Source organism: Morone saxatilis, unplaced genomic scaffold, assembly GCF_004916995.1.
Source record: "Morone saxatilis isolate NCDOM2014 unplaced genomic scaffold, NCSU_SB_2.0 Contig17, whole genome shotgun sequence".
NCBI lineage: Eukaryota > Metazoa > Chordata > Actinopteri > Moronidae > Morone > Morone saxatilis.
In genome coordinates, this window is record NW_023339729.1 from 9,011,319 (window position 1) to 9,011,560 (window position 242).

General features: G+C 45.0%; 1 protein-coding gene across 1 annotated transcript in view; it reads left to right on the top strand.

Annotated features, from left to right (window-relative positions):
• Positions 1 to 6: 6 nt before the first annotated feature.
• The window catches only part of zgc:136908 (uncharacterized protein LOC563679 homolog), a 9,134-nt gene continuing 8,898 nt past the window's right edge, over positions 7 to 242 (top strand). Inside the window, exon 1 of the mRNA XM_035659937.1 lies at positions 7 to 197. Within this exon, the coding sequence (XP_035515830.1) occupies positions 175 to 197 (23 nt within the window). The 5' untranslated portion in view covers positions 7 to 174. The remainder of the gene's footprint in view (positions 198 to 242) is intronic.

Here is a 242-nt window from a genome sequence, read left to right on the forward strand (position 1 = left end):
CACACCAGGGCAAATCAGAACTGGCAGAACCAGACACCTTGGGGACTGATCACAGCAGAAATACAAGACCATACAAGATCAGCTCCTGAGTATACTACAGTAAACAACTGCAGACAACAGTGAGGGAGCAAATATCTTGATTTCTGAAACCTAACAAAACAAAGGAAAGCAGTCATGCCAGTCTCAGGAGGAACGGAGTGAGTGAAACAGCTGCATGTGAACAGTATGTGTGTGTGTGTATG